We start from the raw sequence: 24,440 nt of genomic DNA on the forward strand, positions 1-24,440 counted from the left end.
GTCAAATATAATCAGGAGTTGCAGAGGACAACAGAAAGCTGATGGGACGGCTCAAAATAACAAGAAGAAGGGAAGCTCACTCAGAACCGACCCACCACACACACACACACACACACACCTGATCCCCATGACCACTAATCAGTTTGGGACTCTCACCTGATTGGCTGCTGCCGCCTGCATGAGCGCCCCGCGGTCACATGTCTGTTACAGGCACTGAATTATCAATTTTATAGTTGTTGTAATTGATAAAAAAAACAAAAAAAAAAAAACTTCTTAGGATTTATATATAAGGAAGTTAAAAAAAAATTGTGTTGGTTTCCTTTTAATTTGGACTCATATTCTCTATCTCCTAAACTTGGACTTTTCTTGTGCTAAATATTTCAAGTTAAAGTCTTTTTTTTTCTCAATTTGGTTAAATAAAACCTTAAATTTGCACCCGTCTACCCGAAAAATCACAAATTTGCCTCAAAGGACTTCAGTTTGTCATCATCATACCACGACACGCTGGCTGGTGCTTTTCGGTTAGAAGGTCGCAGCATTATGTTTATAATATAGCCTACTCTCTCCTCCAACTATGCACATTTTGCATGCCAATTACATAACTTTGCTCCACCGGCTGAATATAAAGACGCTCTGCAGTGTTGAGTTTTTTTTAAATCAGTTTTTTGCTCTTTTATATAATTTTCAAGCTTTTTTTTTGTTCTTCCTTCCCGCAAAGCAAACTGAGCTCAATTTAAAGCAGCATAATCCCGTTTTTCTTTTCTTTAATTTCACAATCTTGACTTGAATACATCTTCCCTTCACCAGACTGCTCGTGCACTTACTTTAAAAAAAAATAAAATAATGTATGCTCGCTTCATAAGATTTAATTTGCACTTCTGAATTTGCCAGTTCGATGGTAAAAACATTTTTTTAAATGATGTTGAAGTATTGGAGGGAGCACTTTCAGTAAATGTCTCTTCATTCAGTGAAGTGCTTGTTGAACAGCTCGTTGTGCCTCTTGACTTGCATCACGTGCTGGTGTCGCCCTCTGCAGGCCGTCGGCGGAGCTCACAACTCACTATTATCAAATTATTATTTCCTCTTGTTACACTAGCTGTCACTGTAGTACCAGATATAAACAGACACTCTCCATACAGTCCGGTGTCTCCTGATTCACGTAAGTTATAATGGAATAATCAGCATCCCGTATTTGAATCAAAAGTTAGATTATGTTAAAAAAAAAAAAAAAAAAATTATAATAAATGATAAAAAAAAAAAAGGAAAACTACAGATCATTCCTCTTTCTGCTTTTATTTTGGTAATATTTTGATGCTCCACCTTTTTTTTCCTTTTTTTTTTTGGCATTCAGGGAAGCATTCGCACACCTGAAGGAAAGTGACTCATGTCTCTCGAGAAAAAAAACTGATGCCGAGAAGTGTCTGCAAAACGGACAATGTCATCTTTATTCCACATAAACGGGCCCTTTATACGCTGTCGTTTAGAACAACAAAAAAAACTAATCTTTGAAGCATCTTTTAAACACCAATATCAACGCACCGGAAAATATACGTTTAAAATCTGGATCTACAACGTGGGATTTAAATTTAAAGTTATTATGCGGCGACCACGTGCCCTTTGTGTCCGGATGACCTCAGTCCTTCTCTAACTTTTTTTTTTTTTTTTTGTGATTTTTTTTTTTGTTGTTGTTGCCATGACACCAAAGCGATGTGAATGAAATGCCAACCTCATCGTGTATTTCATTCTTGTCTGATTTCACACAGTAAAAATCTGTACGTGCTCCAAAAACTCATTGCGAGCTCTGAAGGGCACGTGAGTCACCGAGACGACATTATCTATCTGCACACACACACACACACACACACACACACACACACACACACACGTGCTGCTGCTTTTTTGTCTTCTCTTCCTCTTTTTTTTTTTTTTTCACCCGCGATGATGTCATAACCAGAGACTTCCTGAACACAAGGTTCATTCACCAGAGGCCCCTCCTCCCCGACACACCAAACAAGCCGTCTCCACGGCAACCCCAGCCATCCCTCCTGGGGGCATGCGAGTTCCTCTTTCCTTGTTGTTTGTTGTTTTGAAGGGGAGGATTTCGGTTGGAAACTGTGTGTGTGTGTGTGTGTGTGTGTGTGTGTGTGTGTGTGTGTGTGTGTGTGTGTGTGCGCACACACAATGTCACGTGTTGCTCCTGTAAATAAAATTCTCAGGGGTTTCAAGCTCTGAATATTTTTTAATGTCGCGTGAGTTACATAAACAAACAAAGCTGGGTGTCCCATGAGGCCATCTGCTCCTGGCTCGGAGCACTTGATGAGTCACCGTCTGACTGCGGGGTCGAATAATTTTCACATTTTTTTTTTCCTCTTTTTTTTAATAAAAAGACACCTTTGAGCTGCCTCGACTTGAGATTCAGTCCAGAATATTTCAGATGCTACGACCGCGACCTTAAACGCATCTTATGCATTCATGCATGAGACAGACAAGGACGTTCATTATGTGTATGGTTATTATTTATTGCTTCTTTTAGGGATACAAAAATAGCATGAATAGAGATATATATTTTTTTTTTTTCCCAGAGGCTGAAAAAAAAAAGAGAAAAGAAATACATATACATGACGACTATCAACACAGAAAAATAAAAATAAGACAGTATTAATAACCTTCCTGTTCACCAAAGATTCCTTCAAAAGACTGTAAAATTATAATAACAAAACACTTCAATAAAAATATGAACTATTGAGGGGTAAATGTATCATAATTCCCTTCAAAAGAAATAAAACCGATTAAAGATATAATGATGACTATAACAGACGGGTGATATATAACAAACAACAATCTGCTTCTACTTTAGACTCGTAACACTTCATATCTAATATTTACACAAAAGGGGAAAAAAACAAATCTGTTTAATACAGATTACATTCAAGAAATGTCAAATGCACTTGTGCTGAACTGGCTCAATGTGAAATATCCTTCAAAAGATCAATATTAGCTTCACTAATATCTAAAAATATAATCTTATTTTCCATCAAATAGGTGCATATCAAATATTAAAACATTGTGATTCAGGCTTTCATTTTACTTTTATGTGTTGTTTTTTTTAAATCTTTTCGAACACACGACTGGCACCTTTTTTTTTTTTTTCAATGAACTCCAAAAATATGTTTTGAACGAGTGCTTTTCCTCATCAAAGCAAGTCATGTTAACATATCAGTAATTCCACTATGGTGCTTATGAAAATAAAATGTTTGCTCTTCAACATCTGCAAAGCATGAAGGTTCTGCACAGGCAGCTTTTCATATGATATTACAGATATGATTCAAAATGCAAACTACACACAAAACAATACACAGTTTAAGCCTTTGGAGATTTTTGTCTTCGACTGTGGAATCAACCGCAGAAGTTATTACAATCAATAAAAATAAAAAAAATGATGGGAAAAAAAAAACGCCTTTAAATCAGAGTATAAATTTTCTTACTTCAGCTTGCATGATTTAAAATACACTTTTCAGGTGATATTCAATGAAAAAAAAAAAAAAAAAAAAATCTTCGTGCAGGGAAATCATTTTTTTTTTTTAAATGAACGCTGTCGCTGAAGCTACTTTGGCACCTGAATATATAACTGAATATTTTACGAATATAAAATTGGCACATTATTCACATGACTCATATATTATATAAAAAAAAAAATTAAAAAAAATAAAAACATTGACCCCCCCTTCGTTATTTAAAACAGTGCATATTAGGAGGCGTCACAATAGTTCATTTGGTATTCGGTTAAGGCAGATGAGATGATCAGCACGTCAGAGTACACACAGACAAAACACACACTTTGTGCAACAGGACCAACTTCATGGCCACAATGAAATATTTAAACATAATTTTTGGGCTGCATTTATTTATAAAATTTTTTTGGTGTGACATGAACCTGTTAGTGCTGCAAGGCTACGTAACCGTCATTCAGTCTCATGAGGCAAACAGGTGAGAGTTTATTTCCTGAACATTATGGCTGACGCTGTTGTGTGTGTGTGTGTGTGTGTGTGGGGGGGGGGGGGGGGGGGGGTGTTGGTGATTTTTTTTTTTTTAATTTCCCCCTATAAAAAGACACCGTTTAACGAGCTTCGACCTGAAAAAGATAAATAAGCGTAATAAGGCACGTTTGCCCGTTGAATTCGTTTTACGGCGGGAAAACAAACATCCAAAGCAAACACGACCAGCTGGGAGCTGATGTTTCGAAAGTTTATGGGGCAGAGAGGAAAACAAACAAAAAAAACGAGGAAGAGAAAGTCTGATTGTAGGTGGAAGTAAGTGTGTGTGTGTGTGTGTGTGTGTGTGTTGGAGATGTGGGGAGGAGAGGGTGGGGATGTTGTCACTTCCTGTTGGCGGTCCCTCCTCTATGTCTGCCCTCTGGCCTGAACGCCCGTCAGGTCCTTTCTTATGATCTCATTCACTGGAAAGCAAACAGAGAGATGCACATCAGGACAGGAGCAACATCACAGAGGGGGAGGGGGGGATTTTCATAATCACATTTCAAAATAGTCATTAAACATTAAAGTGATGAATTTAATTTATTTGTTTGTTTATTCCCCCCCCCCCCCCCCATGTTTTTCTCCTGGTGCGTTCTCCTAAAAAAATTATGAAAAACAAAAAAAGCAAAACAAAACATAAAGTGGGAAATCTTTAAAAAAAAATTAAATAAAATATATATAAAACAAGGATAAACACAACAAGTTGAAATTTGATGCCATTCCAGTTGCCAGGGTTTTGATTGACAGCTCTGCAGACAAAAAAAAACGCCGCATTAATGTCCAGTCACCTCTAGAGGCAGCAAGAGATTACTCGCTGTTGCTCGGCTGATCACGAGTGTGCGTCGACACACACACACACACACACACACACACACACACACACACACACACACACAGAGAAGAGGAAGGAGGGGTTGAAATGGAAACTTTCATACTTCTAAAAATAGGAGCACAAGGTGTGAGAGGGGGAGACGGCAAAACACGCCATCAAAAATAAAAGACTGTTTGTCCGCTAAACATGAAACCGGCTGCATGTTGAGTTCATGCACGGAGACACAAAGAAGTGAACAGGAAGCAGTTGCACTTCCTACCTGAGCGAATAAACGCCCGCTCAGGTGGTTCTGCCGGAGAGGAATGACGGGTATGTGGAACATGTCTGACTGACTGACTGACTGTCTGTCTGTCCGGTTATGCCACACAGTGCGGTGTTGAGCTCTGGTGTTTGTCTGGGAGCCGTCAGCCTGTCCGTCTGTGCACGCTGGCACCCGCAGACGTTATAGGCCGCTGCCACCGCCGCCGCCGCCGCCGCCACCACCGCCTCGGGGGAACTCATTAGGGCCGATGAGTAATAGAAGTATTTTCAAAGTAAAATACAGGGGCACATCGAGTCTTGTGATTCTGTAACCACGGCAACGGCGCCTCACATTTGGGCTATTAAACTGTCGCGTGTTAAAATGTGAATATCGTCATACAGTAGTTAGGAGTTGTCGACGTACTGATTTTTTTTTTTTTTTTTTTTTTTTTTTTGCTTTACTTTAATGGCTTTAAAATTAAAAAAAAAAAAAATAAAAAATAAAAAAAAAAAGTGCTTCTGTCACCGCTGCAAGGATCAGTTCAATGATTGTTTTTTTTTTAACATAAAACTATTTTTTTTTTTTTATCATCGATTCACCTTTTTTTAAATGAAAAAAAAAAAAAAAAAGTAAAATTCTCTGATTCAGTCTTCTTACAATGTGAATATTTGTCTGTCTCTTTTTAGCACATTATAATAAATGTTATACATTTTAAGTTGTGGACTTTTTAAGGTGCGCCTTCGTCTTTGGAAAACACTTGTCAAGAATTTTTTTCTTTTTTTTTTTACCATTTTCTGTCATTTTAAACACCAAATCGATTAATCAAGAAAATAACACATTGTCACAGCCCCAATCGACAGCTTAATATTTTATGAAATATGGTGACATCCCCTAAACTAACTATGAAGCTGCAGCCATCAGCTGATTATTTTAGTTTAGCAGCATCAGACACCCATACGGGAGATAACAGACTGCAAAAGGGAAGCGCTGACCTCGGCAATAAATTAGCAAAAACAAAAAAGTATTTTTTTTTTTTTTTTTTGCAAGGTGATGATGGCACGTTTTGAATCAAGAGCTGTAAATATAATATGAGCAATATAGAAGATATCATTCTGAATTGAAGTGCATGAAACAACAGCAATTAAGTGTTTTGAATCGAATTAATCTCCTCAACGAGCTGCTCTTTGCCTCCGTGTGATCGATTTGCAGATGTGAGCAAATTTTGTTTTAATAGCCGCCGCCGCAGCATCGTGAGAGCTTCCCTAAATAAAAAAAAAAATAAAAAAAATAAAAACCTGCAGCAAAAAGTGGGCGCTCTGCTGTCGTCACGACAACGCCGTCCCTGTTTATTTAAGTCTGTAGTGGAATTCCCTCTTGACACCTTAAAAAGACAACTTTCATCTCCCCCACAGGATTTAAAAAAAAAAAAAAAATTGAAATAAAAAATGTCCTGAGTATAAAACCGGCCTTCAGACGAAGCAGCGGCCGCAAGGAGGCCGACGTACAAACGCGCCGCTGTTCTGGAGTCCCGATGAAGGGTTGGCACGGAGACGGACGTCCGAAGGGAGAAACACTCGGTCTAGTCTGTTCGCGTAGGCGAGCGTCTGGCACACGGCTTCTCTGCTCTGTTTACCGAGCCAAGAAAACACCCCCCCCCCCCTCCTCCCTCTCTCCTCCCCCCTTATCCCCCCTGTACGGTAGCCGACTCGGTCGGCGCTTCGTACGGCGCGACGTGTTCACGCGCAGACGTGAAAGTTCACGGGCTCGGATCGATTCCACCGAGGCCCCTGTGGGAATGCGTGCAGTGACGCCGTCGAAAACCAGCAGAGAGGAAGCAGAGCGAGACGGCTCACAGCTAATCTCACCACAGATCTGGTCTGTCAGTGCTTAAAGGGCACGTTTGCATTTTTAATTTTTTTTTTTTTTTTATCACGTTTGTTTTGAAACTATGTTAAGGCACCCAGAGTTCCTCGTTCTTTCTCTACGTCTCGCAAAGAAATCTATTTAAATCCGTTTTCTGCGCAAACGGTGTTTTGCTTTCACGATTTAACGCAACAGTCACACAAATTTTTTTGATTTTATACACTTTATTGATCCCCGAGGGGAAATTTCTTCACTACAGCAGGGGGGGGGGGCTCTCAGGGGGGAGCTGCTGCAGCAGGATGCCACTAGCGCAGCGCCAGGTAACCTGACCTGAGGTGCATGTTTTTGGATGATGGGAGGAAGCCGGAGAACCCGGAGAGAACCCACGCAAGCACAGGGAGAACATGCAAACTCCGCACAGAAAGGCCCAGGACCGGATTCGAACCCGGAACCTTTTTTGCTGTGAGGTGACAGTGCTAACCACTGCACCACCGTGCCGAAAGAAGCTTATTCAGCTGGTTTGGGTGGAGCTCAGCTGTGTGAAGAAATGTTACTAAACAGGAGTTGCTCCCAAGACACTTTCATTTTGTCAAAGGAGCTCTGAGGAAAAAAAAACAAAATAAATAAAAAGCTCTGCTCTGATTGGTCCGAAGGCCGAACCCTGACCCGAGGCAGCTTTTTTTTTTTGGCGAAACCGAATTAGCTTCAAATGAACTTGAGGATACATTTCACCGTTTCGGTTTTAGGAATGACAAGAAAGAAAAAAAAAAAAAAACATTTTTATCCTCTTGATTTTTCTTCAAGTGCCATTCGGAAGAGATATATCTTCACCGTGCGTGCGCGTGCTTTACTCGTCTGAACCGACTTGCGTATTTGACAAAAGCCTTTTCCGAATGAGGATGGAAGTGAGCTGAGACTAATGCGTCCGACCGGGCTGGTTGCTGTGTGCTTTATCTTTCCTGCCCTGATCTCTACCTGCTGGAACAATTTCACCTGCTCCGCTGCCTCCGGGCTTTATTCCACACCCACCGAAGCTGTCGCTCGCTCAGCCGTTGGCAGGCTCGGCCAGTTGCTCTTTCTTTTTTTTTGGGGGGGGGGGGGGGATTAGCCAAGTATGTGGCACGCGGTGCGCTCCAGCAGATATTCTTAACCTTGGTCGTCTTTGGGCATCAATAGGAGGCGTGGGAACTCGTGCGAGGGCTGAAGCTACAAACAACACCCCCCTTCGCTCCCCCCCCCTCCAACCCCCACCGGCCCATGAAAATACCTGATTGTCATCAAACATTTGTCACCAAAGTTCACAGTTCGGGCTCAGTCGAAGATGTGACAGTTATCGACCGCAACCCGCTGTGACGATACCAGGATGTGGCATCACCCCCTTTTTTTTTTTTTTTTTTTCTCTTCAAAGATGACTCCAAGTGTGTTTCATACTTGTAGGTGAGCCAGCTTAAAATGACTGTTCTGCGGTCAACAATCGAACCTTAACACTGAATAGGATTTTTTTTTTTTCACCCTCATTTAAACTTCTTACCTCGAAAAGATGTTTTTGAATATCGGGAAGTCCCATTTTCTTTTCTCATTAAAGCAGCGAATGACGAGGAGAGTGGGTGGAAGACTGGCCTGCAACTTGTAATGGATTACGCGTTAGGTTTTTAAACTCGTACTGCTTTTGTTATATCGTCATGAAACGATCAAATTTCCTGCAGTTCAGAGGGATAAAAGACAGCTATTTCATCCCAACAGTGACGAGTCGAGTTTGGATTTTGGCCGTCGCCATCTTGGTGGTTTGGAGCCAGTAGTGACCATATTTGGAGCCAGTAGTGACCATATTTGGAGCCAGTAGTGACCATATTTGGAGCCAGTGACGGAGCTGATTCGATCTCATCGGAAACCCGACGATACTACGTCCCGCCCACCGATAGCTGTGACCTGCCTGCACCACGGGCCTGTCAATCAAACAGACACGCCCTCAAAATTCTTTTATTTTTTAATCTTATTTTCTAATTAAGGAGGTGATTATTTTCAGATGGACCTCTGGAAAAGTAATAAGAAGGAGCGACTTTAGAGAACAACACTGAGATAACGGGTGGAGAAACTTCATTGACTGAGAAATTTATGAGAGAAGTTGAATGGGAGTCTATGGAGCCGCAGGCTTTTTGAAGTCAACCCCCAGTGGCACTCGGTGGTATTGCAGCTTAAGGCGCCTCCGCATCGGCCTCATTTCTCAGAGCTGAAAGCTACGAACACTTTTATATCCCGTCTGTGTTTCATCTCAGTAACCGTTTATTCTATATGCATTTTTTGCGATATTTTCAGGGGTGAAGTGAGATTTGAATAAGAAAAACAACATCCTGATGCAGAGGCACCTTGGGAAAATGACGGGCCGTCATCATCCCTTTCACTATGGGAGGATCAAAGTAGGGGTGGGGGGGGGGGGTCTCCAGTTCAACTGTTTCTCTAAGTCCTTGTTAATTCACCAGCTCACAGCCCTGTTGCTGTTTACTGTGGAGGGAAACCCTGCAAGCTCCATCCAAAAAACACAAATTCCATTGCCTTTTTTTTTTTTTTCCCTTCTTCATTTCATTTTTTTCCACACATGCACGGAGCTCCTTCCCTTTTCCTGCAAAACTAACCTCCACCCTTCTGCTATCTTTACAGGGATCAGGCTGGATTTCTGAAAGGGACCAGCAGCTGCAAATAGGAATTTCTTGTGCCAGATTTGCAGGGTCCTGTGGTCGAAAAAAAAAAAAAAAAAAGCATAAACCCCTCTGATGGGCTCCCCCACAGAGGGGGCGGGAGAAGGGGTGGGGGGGGGCTACAAGGTCAAGGATAAGTCCCGGCCAACTATAACAAACAAAAAAGAGGCTTTCCCCAGTTCTCCCGGGCAGCACGTTCCACTGTTTGACAATGGTTGCCATGGAAGTTGTTTTTCACTTCATAACAGTGTCAACATGTCCGGGCGCTCGTCGGCGTGACATTTTTTTTTTTTTTTTTTCTCCCCTCGATGCAACAGAGAGAGAGAAAAAGAAAAAAAAGCTCCATTTCCTGACGTGTTGCCGGTGCCAGACGAACCCGTTGCGACCGGCGTTGACGAGCGCTCGGCCGCCTTCAAACCCCTCACCCGACCGACAACAGGAGAAACAAAACAAAACTGAAGAGGCAAGAAAAATACCCGCACCAGTTTGAGAGGCCAGTCGTTTTATTCTGAAGCACAATACAGTTTGGGGAACCTTTAAACTCCTCCCGCCTGCCGCTGGATGTGGCCCTACATTAATTCTGTCAGAGGGTAATGGGGTTGACAAGCGCAAGTATAAACACATGACTCACGATCCCTGTTATTTCCACCTTCGACGGAGCGGAGCTACACCTCCCGGCGAGGATTGTTTGAACAGGGGGAGCTCGCCGTGCCGGCGTTTTTTGTTCGCGGGGACGACGCACAGATCGGACCGAGATACGTGGAAAAAAAATAAATAAAGGGAGACGGCGCGGATACTGTAAATATCCTCCGATTGTTCGTAGGAAGAAGTCGTATCTCTCGTCCGGCCGTCTTATCGTCCACATATCCATCACTTTTGATTTGCCCCCCTCCACCTCCACCACCCCGCCGTCCCAACATCATTGCACGAAAAGAGACGCGGAGTATGAAAGCATGAACTTACACTCACCATCATCTAGGTAGGCCTGGTCCAAGTTCTCCTCCTTGACCGTCACCCGCCTCTGTCCGTCTCCGGGAGCCTCCGCCGGCCCCGACGACCCCGGCGGGGTTCGGGCTTTCTGCGGCGCCTTCTGCGCGAAGGGCGGCGGCTGCTGCTGCTGAATCACAGTGGGGTAGTGCTGCTGCGCCGCCGCCGCTTCCGCCGCCTGAGGGGGGGTGGGCGAGTGGGCGGCCTGCGGGGAGTAGCCGCCGCAGTAGACGATCTGCTGGTTGTCGGGCGGGGGAGCCGGGACGGGTTGGGGGTCGTCCGCCCGGAGCAGTTGGTGGTTGGTGGGAGAGAACTGGATGATGGACGGGTGTTGGCCTACAGACTGAGCCGGGGAGCCGGTGTGGACCAGGACGGACCGGTGGGGGTCGGGCATCATCCCTCCGGTCTGCCAAACGCCGCCGCCGCCGCTCAGGCTCTTGCCCCCGCGCGAGTACACGATGGCCGGGCTCTGCTGCTGGAAACGAGTGTCCTGGCCGGGGAGGCTGGAGCTCAGGCGCTGGCAGGAGGCCAAGCCGGGGAGCAGGCCGTTGTCTGGGTGGAGGACGCCGCGGGGGCTGTGATAGTAGGAGTGAGGGGACAAGCCCAGGATCTGGGGCACGGCGAAGCCCATGTGGTCGGCTTCGTACTCGTCCGCGGGCTCGGTCTTAATGGACGGGGCTGCGAGGAAAGAAAAAGTCAGAGATGAGTCCATCGTTCTCGTCCTTCATCTCATCGTCTTTACGAGGTGGCGCGATACGAGGCCGAGCAGCGCTCTTACATGCCAGCGGCGTGAAGGTGAAATGCTGAGGCTGGCTGCGCTTCCTCTTGCCGTTGATGACGTAGAAGTTGACTTTGACCGGTTGGCAGATGGACGCGTCCCGGTAGGACGGCACCTCCATGAACAGCATGCTCTGCGAGACGGTCGAGATGAAGAGATCGGGTTAGCGTCAACGTTTTGGCTCGCCGAGGCGGGAAAAGTTTTGCGCCTTTTAGGTTTAGGCTTTAAAAAGCACACGGTTGGTCCAGGAAGGGGTCATGTGACACGGTCGCAGTTCGGTTAGGGGCGGGGTACAGTTTTTTTTTAGTTTTTAAAAAAAAAATAAATCACGGTTTGGGTTAAAAGAAGTCATCTTGACGAAGGCTAGCGTGCATTTCGTAAGTCAAATACGTTACGCAAATAAATCCACGTTGACTTTTTCGCCCTCTTCCAAACTCTGGTCTCACAGGGGAAAGTGACCTCTGACCTCTGACCCCTTCATCACTCTTTGTAAAAGGCTTCTCATACATGCGTGACACTGACACGTTAAATCTGACGTGCAACACGTACCGGCTGGCTCTTGTCTTTGTCCACCGTTGCTTCCATCTCCCAGATTTGCTGCCCATCTGGAAATAGGTTACAAAAAAAACAAACAACAACAACAACAACAAAAAAAAGAGAAAGTTAAAAGACTTCATCTCAAATCGAACAACGTGGTGAATTAACTCCGCAAAATGAGCGGAGGCTCATTGTTTCAAGATGTACGAGAACCTGGCGGTTTTCTTTCTTTCTTTTTTTTTTTTTTTTTTACTGTTTAATTCACTGATTCAGATGCAGTTGCATGAAGTAACCAGATAAACTCTTCAAACCACTTCCTCTCACACCGCCAAGTGCACTAAAAATAGAGACGATCCATAGGCTTACCCCCCCACCACACACACACACACACACACACACACACACACACACACACACACACACATTATTCAGGAAGACGTGCGGCTGACGAGATGAGAGCTGCAGGTGTTTGTTTGTTTTTTTTCTTCAGCGCTCCACGTTCCACTTTTTGTTTTTTACGTAACATCGGGTTACATTCGAGCCATTAAGAGTGCAAAAGTTGAAAACAAACTGGATCTGACCCCCCGCCCCCCCCTCCCCCTCACTATCCATCCACCCACCCAACACATGATAGGACATGTGCTGCTCTGTTTGGATGTCAGTGTAAGTGGGAAACCCTCTGTCAAAGTTGCAAATTAAAAACACATGGCTGAAATGAGTCAGCAGGAGGAAAAGGGGGGGATTCCACTCGCGTGGCCAAATCTGTTGGGTTTTTTTTTTTTTTTTTTTTTTCTAAACTTGACTTTTATGATCGGCTCTCTCCGCTTCTTCCTGCAAAAAAACAAAGCAAAAAAAAAACTGACGACTGCTGCTTTCTTGGCGCTCGCGCTTTGTTTGCGTTTTCTTGCAACTCTACACCGAAGGATACCCACCGACTTGTTCTTCCCCCGCTGGAGATAATTGGGAGTGGAGGTGGAAAAGGTGGATGGAGGAGCTTGGCGCTCGGCCCCCCTTTGGGAAGCTTTCCTTATCCCCCCCCCCCCCCACACACACACACACACACGCCTCCTCCACCCGCCTCCCCCCCCTTCGTGCAGCTCGTCCCCGGTCCGGGGAGCGGGCGGCCAGAGGCGAAGCTGCCTCTCATTCGGAGGGATTTCACGGTCGCACGCCGGTCCAGAACTTTGTGTCATCCAGAAAAACGCTCCAAAACACACGGCAAGCCCTCGCTGGAAGATTTATTTTTTCCGTCTCATGTCCATTACTGCTCTGTGTTTGTGTCGTAACACGACAGCAGGGAACCCCGCAAAAAAAAAAATAAAAAAAAAATAAAAGCCAGGGCGTGAAGGTCCAAGTTATTTCAGCCTTCAGTTCTTGGCTTTTGCTTTTTTTTGTTGTTTTTGTGGAGTCGGTGACTCACAATATCAGACGAACGCAAGTATGTTGACAACTTATGCACAGCAGCGTTACTTCTGCAGCTTTTTGTTATCAATTCAATGCAGAAATGCAGCCAAATAATCACCGAGAGAGGTTTTCATTAGTTGTGTAGTTGCAGGAGTAAAAAAACTGTTTTTGAAATATTTTACTGAACCGTCCGTTACCGTCCGAGCCTTCCCTTCTTCAGGAAAGTGGCCTTGTGGGTAACTTTAAATTAAGTAAATTGACATCGTCAACTATTTGCTTGATCTGACGAAGACTTAACGGACGAGGAGGATCTTTTAAATCCGCGGTGACGCGTGAGAGTAAGGTGAATGACCTTTGACCTCAAACAAGAAACATAAGGACATCCAACCGCGGTTAGCATCACTTCATTTTGGAGTCTAAATAGTAGATTAGAAGATGAGAAAAAGGTGGCATCGCTTCAATTACTCACTAAATAACAGACTGCAATGAAAGGAAAACGTTTGAGCGATAAGTCATGATGGAAGTCAGAGAGGAAGAAGAAAAAAGGGCAGAAGGAAGTCGTTATCTTTCGGATCATGCAAATATGTCACGTGGCAGCGTCGATGCAAAAAAAAAAAAAAAAAAGAAGAAAAAAAAGAAATGCAACAGTTAAGGGCCTCGACGGTGAGACATCAGTTTTTACGAGCGTTGCCGTATCGTCAAGAGATCCACGTCGGTTCGGTCACTCACCCGGGGTTTTCTCCAGGAAGATGACTTTGGAGTCGGAGCTGAAGTTCTGCCCGGTCAGGATCATCTGCTGGCCGCCCAGGACGGAGCAGCCGTCCATGTCCTGCTTCTCCACCATGGGAAGCTCGTGGGCCGAACGCTGGGCTGCAGGGACGCACAGATTTCAGATATTCACGGATATAATTTGGACATTTCATAGATGAAATTAATAAGCAATTTATCAAAAACTCTTTTTTTTTCTCTCTCTCTCTCTCTCTCTCTTTTGGTTTCACTTCAGTGAGAAAACATTTCATGAAAAGCTCTCCCGTTGATTTCTCACAAGCGCTCACCTACTCATCAACCGAGAAGGTGACGGCGCTTTACAATAAACGATCACAGGCATCGCTTTCGCTTTTCAAAAGGCGGTAATTGTATTAGTCAGATCAGAACTTACTGAGGGAGGCTGCCTATGTCTACAGGAAGTGGACAAAATAACAGGAACGCCTGGCAGCCTAATGCTGCATGATAAAACCATAAATACAACCGACTATAGAAATCTACAACTATAAAATCCAAAAGTGTCACTCCGCATTTGGACATTTAAAAGGCTCCTCATCTTGAAGCTCGTTATCATTAGTTCAGCTGAAACTCCACACTATACAACCTCACTGCATCCAAGGCCTGTCAATCAAACAGACACGCCCCTTCACACAGCTCTCCTTGACGCTATCATTTCTTAATTGAACGCTTTTTCAATAGGATGTTGTTGTTTTTTGCCAGCCTCTTGTGGCCTTCGGTGGTATTGCACCTTAACATCGGCTTCACTTTTTTTTTTGACCCGAAGGTTACGTCGATTTTTTTTTTTAATACGCAGTCTAAAGTCGAGGATTGAGGGTGATTTTTTTTTTTTTTTTTAACTACTGGAAACGGTCTTTAACCAATCAGAATTGACCACAACACATCGTCAAATTCCTCTGATATTTGCTGGCGTCGCCGCAACTGTTCGTATCTTTTCATCTCCGCCATTGTTGGAACTTCAATTTAGACTCGACTTCAACTTTCGTCGCCCTCACCGGTCTCCGATTGGTCGCGGCCTTCAGGCCCGCCCGGCAAAACCTTTAATGCCGACGTAGTTTCCAGACTCCAATCGTAGCAAACAAGTCGTGGGGCGGAGCCGGGCTAACAGCTGTTCGTCCATCCGACTACACCGCAGATGGATAAAAACATAAACAAAAAAAAAAGACAACGACAGCAGCTCCTCGTCCAAGCGAGCCGGACAGACGTCACTTCACGCTCCATCGGTTTTTCACCAAGGACGATATTTTCTGAAGCTCGTCGGTGCGTCAGCGACCATCGTTAAAGCAGCCGGGAAACAACGACTATAAAACGATATAATATTCTGCGTCCTGACTTTTTTTTTATTATTATTTTGTTTTACAACGAGCATATTGCAGGCGAAACCCGCGTAACACTCGAACCGAGGCGTTGATCAAAGCGCCGGATAAAAGGCCCTCTTGTTTGAGTTTTGATTCCACCAGGTGTTTTAATAACGCTGTGCACACACACACACACACACACACACACACACACACACACACACACAAGCAGGTACACACTGCCGGCAGCGGCCACCTACTGGATGGAAGCCCCGGCCGCATAAAGAGCTCTTTGTGCGGCGGCCATCTGGACTATCAGCCCGGCTCCAAACTCATTTGAATGTGGGTTAATTTACTTTTTTTTTTTATTTTAAAAAGGTTTTGTTTACTTTGTATAAAGTTTTGTTAACTGTTGAAAAGCCAGTTTTGACCTCAACGGGAAGCATAAAGCCTCGCACTGGACTCGAAAACCTTAATTTTTTTTTTTTTCTTAAGAGGAGTTAAAATAGCATATCGTGAAGGTGTTTGTTTTTTTGTTGTTGTTGTTTTTTTTTAAACGTGCGGCCGCTTACAGCACTCGATGGGATGCGAGGCCACTTGGAGAGAGACGTGCTGTCCTCCGGGCTGCGGTATGTGGACGCGAAACACCAGGCGGACTCGGGTGTTTTTGCGACCGACGTCCGTCTCGCCCTTCCTCAGCTCGATGTCGGCGTTTCGGAGCTTCAGGATCCCGGCGCAGTCGATTCTACGAGAAAAAAAACAGTCAAACAAAAACAACAACATAAAAGTAAAACTGCCTGATTTTATATTCATCCAGTCCCTCCACGCTTGATGGTTGCGATCTTTAAAACGCTTCATTTTTGCAGCGGATTTTCTTTCATTTCTTTTTAGTTTCAAGTGAGTTTTTTGGGGGAAAATTGCTGGAAAAGAATTTTTTTTTTTTGTAAGCGCTACTTGATAAAAGAAAACATTTGAATCACTTCCTCTGATGATAATCGTGCTGCACATAAAAATAAATAAAAAAAAACTAGATAAAAACTGTGGGGATAAATAAAATGTAATACAGGAACAACGACTACATCGGCTGTCAAAATAAGAGCTTTAGATGATGTTTAATTAACATTAATTCAACACATAGGCCTTCTGTATGCACAGAAACAAAGAGCAGTCTCTTATAACTTGACATGTGTGTAAATTATTTCCGCATTCAGTGTTACGTAATCACTTCCATTGATAATAAATAAATGAGAACATTTTATTGTGAAGGCCCAAATTTTCAGGGTTTCCTGCTTGTCCGTTTTTTGTCGGAGTTTGCTCGAACTTGGCGTTAATTATCGCGATTGCAATTTCCTGGAGGGACCGCTGAGTGCGTTTCGATGTTTTCATTTGGGAACTCGATTCGGCGTCTTTCTCTCACATCGCTTTCATGTTGTTCTTCGGCTCCAGCGGCATCTCGAGGACTTTGGTGCCGTTGACGATCTTCTCGTAGCTGGTGGTCGTGACCGTCTTGCCGGTGATGCGGTGGACCTGGTAGAAGGCGTGAGGCTTCAGGATGCGCTCGTCCGCCGTGCCGATGAAAATCTGCAGGCCGAGCGGCTCCTTCCCCCTGTAGCCGTGCAGCTGCAGAGGAAAATAAACAAATAAATAAATAAATACAAAAAAATACAATAAAATGAAACGGGAGCTTATTTTGAAACGTAAAGCTTCCGCGGTAAGTCGAAGAAACGGAGACGCTCGAGTCACGTTAAGCCCGTGTTGTGCTCCTCCGCTGCTTCTCGTTCCAGCTCTGTATTTCCAGATGTTGCCCCCCTCCCCCCCTCTCCTCCCCCCCCGTCCCGGAGATGGGTAATCAGTGTCAGACCCACGTGCAAAAGCAGGACTTTTTTTTCTCCCCTCCGTTTGACCTCGAGCAGGAGCCAGCGGAGAGCTCACATCCCTTCAGCCTCGCAACCGGCAACCGTTTCTAACCGGACGAAGGATTTAGCAGAAACGAAACCGCCCGCGTACGTCCAGCCCGACGTTACGCATGGTTTGTTTTTTGTTTTTTGATGTTCTGCTGCAGAAGTGTAAAGTGGTAGAGACAGAGGTGCTACTTTAAACCTGAGAGGTGCCTACTGAGGAAACCTGCAAAAAAACAAAAAAAAAAAAAAAAAAAAAAACCCACAGAAGCATCAACTCTGCATATAAATGCTGCATAACCTTTTATCACAGAACGCCGGCGTGAATGACGAAAAGAAAAACAAAAAAAACAAACGCGGGGGAACTTTCCGAGCTGCGGAAAACGGCAAAAAGCGCGTTTCGTAGCCGAAATACGGGGTTGTACTTCAAGTTGTTTTGGCTGCACGGTTTCCTCTCAGCCCCGGTCACAAAAAAAAAAAAAAACCCCAACAACTGGTTTGTGGAAACCGGTTAAAAAAAAAACAAAAAAAAACGACCGTCCGACTTCACGGCAGCTGTCGGCCCGTGAGCGGAAACTATGGCAACGTGGAGGAGCAGCCGCTCGCCGTCCGCAACCAGGTAGGACGACGCGAGGCGGAGGAAGCCGACCGCAAAAACACTCGACGGGGGCACCGTGCGAGCGGCCGGCCCCGGTCGCCATGGCAGCGGCCGGAGCGGTGAGTCATGACGGGAGAGCAGCGTTAGGAAAAGTAGAGTGGAGGGTGTGAAGCTCGGGGAGAGAGGGAGGGAGAGAAAGGGGGAGAGAAAAAAAAAAAAAAAAAAGCTCAAGAGGGTGAAGGGAAGAGACGAGGTGAAGGAGTGCAGCCGTGGCGAGCCAGGCCCGACCGCCTGATTGGCCGGTCAGACCCGACCGTCTGATTGGCCGGTCAGGACCGACCTCGGGGGTTCAGGCCTTTCGGGGATGGGCATAAAAATGGAAAAGAAGCAGGGCGAGCTTTTATTTCCACAAAGTCTCCACTATCGGCGGCCCAAAAAAAACAAGCATTTAAATGGTTGCCGGGGTAACGCCGAGACGAGGAAGTTGCGCCTTTTTAAAAAAGGACGGCAGCCTCGCAAAGTGAGTCAAAAGCTCATTTTCGAAACCCACGTCCCGACTGAAATATTAGCAAAACTCTGCCTCCTGACCTGTATTTATCTTCACAGTTGAGCTCAGTTCATCGCTGAGTCAGCGGTCTGGTACGAGAGCCGCAGAGTCAACAAGCCCGGCGCGTAAAGAGGAAGTGACACCAAACGTGGGTCCGCGTTTGTGGTTACACGAAAAAGAAAAAAAAGAAAAAAAAAAAACTTGACCCGGGTTCAGTTGTGAGGTTTGTCCCGAGACTCGCAGGGCGGTTTCAGTCTGTCATGTGTCCGCGGTCGTCTGTCGTGGTTTTGTTTTAGAAAGTGAGAAACGGGAACGGTGCCCTCTCGCCGCCGCCGCCGTCGGGGGCCGATTCGTGACATTATTCGATTTTTTTTTTTTTGCTTTTGCTTTTTTGCTTTGGGTCGTACCTGCACGACGGGATGTCCCCCCGTGGGGGCTTTGACGGCCCCCCTGCTGCCCTCGGTCTCGTAGTGCGCTCGGTGGTGCGGTTTGGGCTGCACCTCGATGTGGAGCTCGTACTGGTCGGTGCGCCTCGGGATCGGCCACTCCAGCGGGGGGAGGGACGCCACGGGGATGCTGCGAGGACAGAAAGTTACACGGGGTCAGACGTTTTGGTTTTTTTAAACGACTGAAGACGCTCGCCGAAAGGTCCGAAGTTCGTGGACGAGGCTCTCGGCTCACCTGCGGATGCTGGAAACCAGCGGTTTGGGCCAGATCGGAGGGATGACGAAGAACGGCTCCGCGGCGGGTTTGGTTTTTACGTCCTGGTCGCAGGACACCAGGTAGTTCCCGTCCCCGTGGTTCTCCGGGTACAGGGTGTAAATCTGGTTGGACGTCTTGACTATTTTGGTGGGCACCATGCCCGGCTGACCGGCGCCGAACCCGTTCACGCCATCGGCGAGGCCGCTGTGCGCGTAGTGGACGCCGACGGCGACGCCGTGGTCCTCGTGGACGCTGAGGGGCGACGGGCTGCGGGAGCGGTGGCCGGGCATCAGCCCCGGGTTCCGGTACATGTCGTAGGTGCGTTTCCCCTGCGGGGAGGCGGAGCGGGAGCCGGGGCGGGGCGAGGGCGAGCGGGGCCCGAGGCAGCCGTCCTCGGCTAGGCCCGTGCGGGGCGAGGTGCCCGGCGAGGTGCGCGGGGAGCCAGTGTGGATGCTCTGCAGCCGCGGGCAGAGGTCGCCGTGGTTCTGGACGCTGCTGGGGGACACGCAGGGGGACGCCCAGGGGGAGTAGCTCTCCGAGTGCCAGCTGGTGGAGGAGTTGCTGCTGGCCGGGCTCAGGCACTGCGGCTCGCGGTAGGCCAGGCTGTCGTGGCCCGGCACGGTGAGGGTGGGTCGGGGGCTAATGTTCAGGTGCTGGTTCTGCAGGGAGTCCCGGCCGTGGCTGTAGTGCTCACGGGACGGGGTGATCTCGATGCGGGGGCTCAGGGCGAGGCCCGCGGGCCGGCCGCCGTCCAGGTAGATCCGGGCCTCCTGGTGGTCGTACCCCGACAGAAGCTCGGCGTTGTGCTCGGCGTAGGACGGGCTGCAGGACTTGATGGCGTACGGGGACGCCTCCTGCAGAGGGAACGCCTGCTCCGACTCCGGACCGAGGACTTTGTGAGACGCGAGGTTGGGGTCATCTGCCGGGAGGGAAAGATCCAACACTTTAATCACTATCGACCAACGTAAATACCGTTCAGACATTTTACATCACGACAAACAAACGTGTCCTTCAAAACTCCAACCGAGCACAAAACCCAACGCGTCACCAATCGAGTCCCTCCTCAACAAAGATCTCAACCTTTTCAATTCACTTTTATCCGAACACTCATCAGCAGCGTCACAAAACCTCATCAAGAAACCTGTCAAACTGACTTCCTGTTTTCTTTTTTTTGTATTATTATTCACAAGACTAAACTTTACAGGCCACGTGTTAATTATGAATCAACAAACAAACAAAGACAGAGAGAGTCGCTGGAGTCCATCAGGGCGCCGAAAAAAAAAAAAAAAAAAAAAGAACCCATCCTCGGACACAAACCTTGATCTCCCCCAGAGAAGTCGCTGCTCGGCGGCTCATATTCAAACAAGTACTCAAACTCCAAATCGTCCTCGGGGCAGCCGATACGACTGAGCTCTTCCTCCAAGTCGTTTTCGTCGTAAAAGGAGCTCATCTGTCTAAAAAAAAAAAATGTTTTTTTTTTTTTTCTCCAGAGGACAAACGAGACACGAGACGTGGCCGCGGAGTGGATTTGAAGGAGATCAACGCATCGGTGAGCGGGTTTCCTGGTTCAGGTTTGCTCTCAGACAGAAGGCGGGTCTATTTACACGCTTTGCATGGGATGCAGAAGTTTTTTTCCGTTTTTTTTTTTTTTTTTTTGGGGGGGGGGGGGTTTCAGGGCTGAAACCGTCGATGCGTCGAGCGACAACCAACAAAAAAAAAAAGAAGAAAAAAAAAAAAAAAAAGGTGCAGCTCGGATGTAGATGAATTCAAGAGCTCCGATCAAAACGGAGATGTGTGTGTGTGTGTTGTTTTTTTTTTTGTGTGTGTTTTTTTTTTTTGACAGACATGTGCAGCCTGCTGCTGCCCCCGGGTGTTTGACACGTCGCAGTGACACAGCAGGGAGCTCCGTACGTGTTCGTTATCCAGATGACTGACAAGTCATCCGGCAAAAAAAAAAAAAAAAAAAACAAGCTCGTTAACGGCGTCGTTTCACTGTTTATGTGGACGGAAACATGTGTTGGCTCTGCTGCTGCTGCTGCGTCCTCGTCTCGGATTGAATTCCTTGAGTGATGATACTGTCAGGTTCTCCTGAGGGGTATCCCCACTTTTACGCAAGACGCAGACGCGAAACACACACACACACACACACACACACACACACACACACACACACACACACACACACACAACAGGGCGTTCCTCCCAGTTGTAACTTTACACGCAGTAGTATGTGCTTTGTCAGCAAAAAAAAAAAAAAAATGAAGGGTCCGCAGTCAACTTTTAATAATCCTCATCTTTTTGGAGGCGTGGTGTGCAAATCCAAACTTTATATTAAAGCTTTATTTTTTTGTTGTCGTTTCTTAACACGCAGAGATATGACACACAAAACCAAAGATAACTTTTTTTTAAAGTTAAAAGCAAAAACAAATCCTTGGATACAGATGTAATGCTTGCTGGAGCTTATAATAACACGTGCGCCCTACAGAGACAGGAAGCTTCGCGTAACTTAAAAAAAAAATATATATATATATACGAACCGCTCTTGTTGTTCTTAATCAGGTCAAGAAACGTAGTAAATGTTAAAGCCTCATTACCTTTGATGTGTTGTCAACTTATTGAATTCATCCAATCCGTCTGACGTGTCTAACAGGTTTCCTATTGATACCAAATGCACGCGCAGCAGCACGTTTCTACCCAAACATCAACATCCCAAACGAAACGTTACGCGGACAGATGACAGATGACATTTGTTTTTAAAGTCACGAAACACTCCGGTGTTAAATCAATCAAAGATCAAATGGGTTGATTACCAGATAAATCACAACACTTCAGCAGTACCTTGATCCATCGACCTCATCGCGTGGTACTGTGCCAGCCTCCAAGTCTCTCTAAACATCTGGAGAGATTTAAAAAAAAAAAAAAAAAAAAAATGGAAATAAGAAAAAAAAAAAAAAAGGTAAAAAGTTAAAAACTCCTTCTAAAAAATCATAGCAGAAGAAACTTTTCAGTTAAAACAGGGAAAAGAGAAAAAAAAAGAAAAAGAAAAGCTGCGATGTACGGCAGCGCGCGCGCAAACTCTTCTCTCTCTCGTCTATCTTTTTTAGAAAACATGCAGCCGCGTGAAGCTCCAGCAGCGGTTCTGGTATGAAGTCCCCCTTCCTCGAGCTCTATAAGGATTACTTGAGTATCAAGGAGCGGGCTTCCTTCCCCCGCTCTGGGTGTTTATAATGGTCCAACGCTGTAAAATAACGGGATTCCCTCAGTGTTTCCTCCTGTTTGTGCGCCTTTGCCATGGAAACCTGGAGCCGGTCCATGTCGGAGACTCAGGGCTTTCCTGCAAAAGCCCCACACTCAGGAATCCATGACGTCTCTCCGGCTCCTGCGCCAAGGCATTTCTGCGGCTTCTCTCAGACAGTAGCGCACAAGAACTTCATTGTGGGGGGATGAAGAAAATTACTGTAGGGACACTGTAGGAGAGAGAGAGAGAGAGAGAGAGAGAGAAAAAAAAGCTGGGAGGTTTTGATTACATGAAATTGACCCAACATGGTTTTACTGGATTTTTTTTTTTTTTTTTCTTCTTCTGTCTGGCAAGTTGCATTTGTAAAAATAAATAAATATATATACATATATAAAAAAAGACCAGAGAGGACCAGAAAATTCTTCTTCTTTTCGAGTCAAATGGTTAATTTAGAACATGGAATATAGAGAATTCCTTTGTTTCCACTGTGGGAAGAGGTTACCGGCCGTTTCCATGCCGTAATGGGAATCTGCAGCATCTTCCGATGGAAACACACACACAAAAAAAAAAAAAAAAAAAAAAAAAAAAAAAGGCTGAACAAGACTTTCACTCCATAATGTGACCCCAGTCAGGAGGACACGTTCTTGAATTACAGCGGGAGTTATATAACTTAACGTCGGAGGGGGATATTTGGGATTTAAACTCGAGTTTTCTTGACAGATGCAAGAATCAAATAAGTCGATTGATGGAGGGAGAGTACCTGAGGTCGTAGAAGTCAACGCGGTCGGGTTTCTTTTGCTCCCAGACTTGATCTTCCTGGAATAAATCCCATAAAAATTAGTTAAAAAAAAAAAAAAGAACAACTGAATTTCTTGCGGCGCAGTTTTTTTCCCTCGCGAACCGTCTCGTAACACTTTGAACGATCCGTCAGCAGATCCTCCGTCAGCAGATCCTCCGTCAGCAGGTCCTCCGTCTTTTTATTTGCTGTTAATACGAACGGACATGTTGAAGGTGTCCAGCAGATCCTTTGAAGTCCTCGTGAACTTTGGGGCCTCCGCGGATTTGAAACCGTTTTTTTGTTTTGTTTTTCCATACCGCCTGAAACGGCGCCCTCTTGTGGTATTCACGACGTCGGGACTCCAAATGTTCCACGAGCCTCGAGGTCCACGAGCAAGCTCTTTTTTTTTGGGTGGGGTTGGAGGTGGAGGTGGAGGAGGGATGTTGAGCTAATATATTGTAAATTTTAGTCACGTAGAGTTCGTCTTTGTAACTTAGATAAGATTTTTTTCACAAGTTAACTGCTTGAACTTGCACACGACATCCAGTGAGTGGCAGTCATTTATTTTTTTATCAACCCCCCCCCCCCCCCTAAAAAAACACAACCATATAAAGATGTGAAAACAACTTAATTTGATTAAAATAAAATAAAATAAAAAGAAGCTTTTTATTTTTTTGTCTCCGTAGTTCAGGTGCTGAACCTCGGCGTAACCCCGGCGACCGATCACATGCTGTCAGCCCCGAGGCCATTCGTAGGAAAATGTGTGTACTTGAGAGAGAGGAGGGGGGGGGGGGGGAGGAGGAGGGAGGAAGAAGGGGGAGGCGGGGGGGTGGAGTGTGTGTGTGTGGGGGGGGGGGGTAATCAGAGGATCTGTTTTGGATTGAGACATGGATTAGTCTTTTTGAGGGGGTGATGGAGGTGGGATCGGGGGAGGTGGAGGGGGAGAGGGAGGCGGAGGGGGGGCATCCAGCAGCAGCCTCGTCTACCAGATGTAAATTCCTCCGCTGTTACTGAGCTGTTATGCAACTGGAATCATGAATGAGTGAACGAACACGCTTTCAGAAAGGGAAACCTTCGTCCAGACAGCCGAGTTTACACTTCCGCTCCTTTTATTTATTTATTTTTTTTTTTTTTTAAGGTCTCACTTTTTTCCTAAAACTTCACGCAGTATTTTCCATCACTGTAAAACAGCTCATCGAGGTAAGAGAGTCGTCTGGGTCCCGCTC

General features: G+C 45.7%; 1 protein-coding gene across 2 annotated transcripts; it reads right to left on the minus strand.

Moving 5' to 3' along the window:
- Positions 1–2,553: 2,553 nt before the first annotated feature.
- On the minus strand, positions 2,554–20,814 carry nfatc2a (nuclear factor of activated T cells 2a). Of its 2 annotated transcripts, none has more exons than XM_069141844.1 (10): positions 20,516–20,814; positions 19,178–20,117; positions 18,904–19,072; positions 16,871–17,073; positions 16,026–16,198; positions 14,102–14,242; positions 11,981–12,036; positions 11,432–11,564; positions 10,636–11,331; positions 2,554–4,456 (listed from the first exon to the last, which is right to left on the minus strand). In XM_069141844.1, exons 1-10 carry the CDS (start codon positions 20,646–20,648, stop codon positions 4,401–4,403), a joined length of 2,700 nt encoding a protein of 899 aa, XP_068997945.1. In that variant the 5' UTR covers positions 20,649–20,814; the 3' UTR covers positions 2,554–4,400. The 2 variants fall into 2 exon arrangements, with proteins under 2 accessions (XP_068997945.1, XP_068997944.1); XM_069141843.1 differs by having other exon boundaries at positions 10,630–11,331.
- Positions 20,815–24,440: the final 3,626 nt, after the last annotated feature.

The sequence above is a fragment of the Embiotoca jacksoni genome, unplaced genomic scaffold, assembly GCF_022577435.1.
Source record: "Embiotoca jacksoni isolate LCO1_2020_lvr unplaced genomic scaffold, fEmbJac1.0.p SCAF_91, whole genome shotgun sequence".
In the NCBI taxonomy this organism is placed as follows: domain Eukaryota; kingdom Metazoa; phylum Chordata; class Actinopteri; family Embiotocidae; genus Embiotoca; species Embiotoca jacksoni.

Excerpts from the sequence above, each read along its gene's own strand:
- nfatc2a (XM_069141843.1), bottom strand. The coding sequence starts at position 20,648 with ATGAGCTCCTTTTACGACGAAAACGACTTGGAGGAAGAGCTCAGTCGT. Across the intron at positions 20,118-20,515 it reads CTTCTCTGGGGGAGATCAAG|ATGACCCCAACCTCGCGTCT; the intron begins GTTTGTGTCCGA and ends CCCTCCCGGCAG. Across the intron at positions 11,565-11,980 it reads ACAAAGACAAGAGCCAGCCG|AGCATGCTGTTCATGGAGGT; the intron begins GTACGTGTTGCA and ends ACCGTCTCGCAG.